The sequence below is a fragment of the Antrostomus carolinensis genome, unplaced genomic scaffold, assembly GCF_000700745.2.
Source record: "Antrostomus carolinensis isolate BGI_N321 unplaced genomic scaffold, ASM70074v2 scaffold37424, whole genome shotgun sequence".
Lineage (NCBI taxonomy): Eukaryota > Metazoa > Chordata > Aves > Caprimulgiformes > Caprimulgidae > Antrostomus > Antrostomus carolinensis.
Window position 1 is genome coordinate 1 of NW_010309366.1, and position 632 is coordinate 632.

The 632-nt window shown below is 52.2% G+C and overlaps 1 protein-coding gene across 1 annotated transcript in view; it reads right to left on the reverse strand.

The window, feature by feature from the left end:
- Nucleotides 1-4: 4 nt before the first annotated feature.
- LOC104523498 (zinc finger protein 135) overlaps nt 5-632 on the reverse strand; it is a gene marked incomplete at both ends in the record, with an annotated part of 1,220 nt that continues 592 nt past the window's right edge. Inside the window, 1 exon segment of the mRNA XM_010166098.2 lies at nt 5-632. This exon segment is cut by the window's right edge and continues 25 nt beyond it. Within this exon segment, the coding sequence (XP_010164400.2) occupies nt 5-632 (628 nt within the window).

Genomic DNA, 632 nt, shown 5'->3' on the forward strand with positions numbered 1-632 from the left:
CACACTTGTAGGGCTTCTCCTCAGTGTGGATGTGCTGATGGATGATGAGGGATGAACGCTGGCTGAAGCTCTTCCCACATTGATCACACTTATAGGGTTGCTCACCGGTGTGGATGCGCTTGTGGGAGACAAGTGCTGAGTTCAAGGTGAAGCTCTTCCCACACTCACTGCACTTGTAGGGCTTCTCCTCAGTGTGGATGTGCTGATGGATGATGAGGGATGAACGCTGGCTGAAGCTCTTCCCACACTCACTGCACTTGTAGGGCTTCTCCTCAGTGTGGATGTGCTGATGGATGATGAGGGATGAACGCTGGCTGAAGCTCTTCCCACACTCACCACACTTATAGGGCCTCTCAACAGTGTGTTTGCGCTGATGATTAATGAAGGCTGAGTGGTATCTAAAGGTCTTCCCACAGTGGCTGCACTTGTAGAGCTTCGCCCCAGTGTAGATGCGCTGGTGGCTGAGAAGATGGTAGCTCTGCTTGAAGCTCTTCCCACACTCACCACACTTGTAGTGCTTCTCCTCAGTGTGGATTTGCTGATGCTTAATGAGGACAGAGTTGTGTGTAAAGCTCTGCTGACACTCACTGCACTTGTAGGGTCTCTCCCCAGTGTGGATGCGCTGGTGGGAG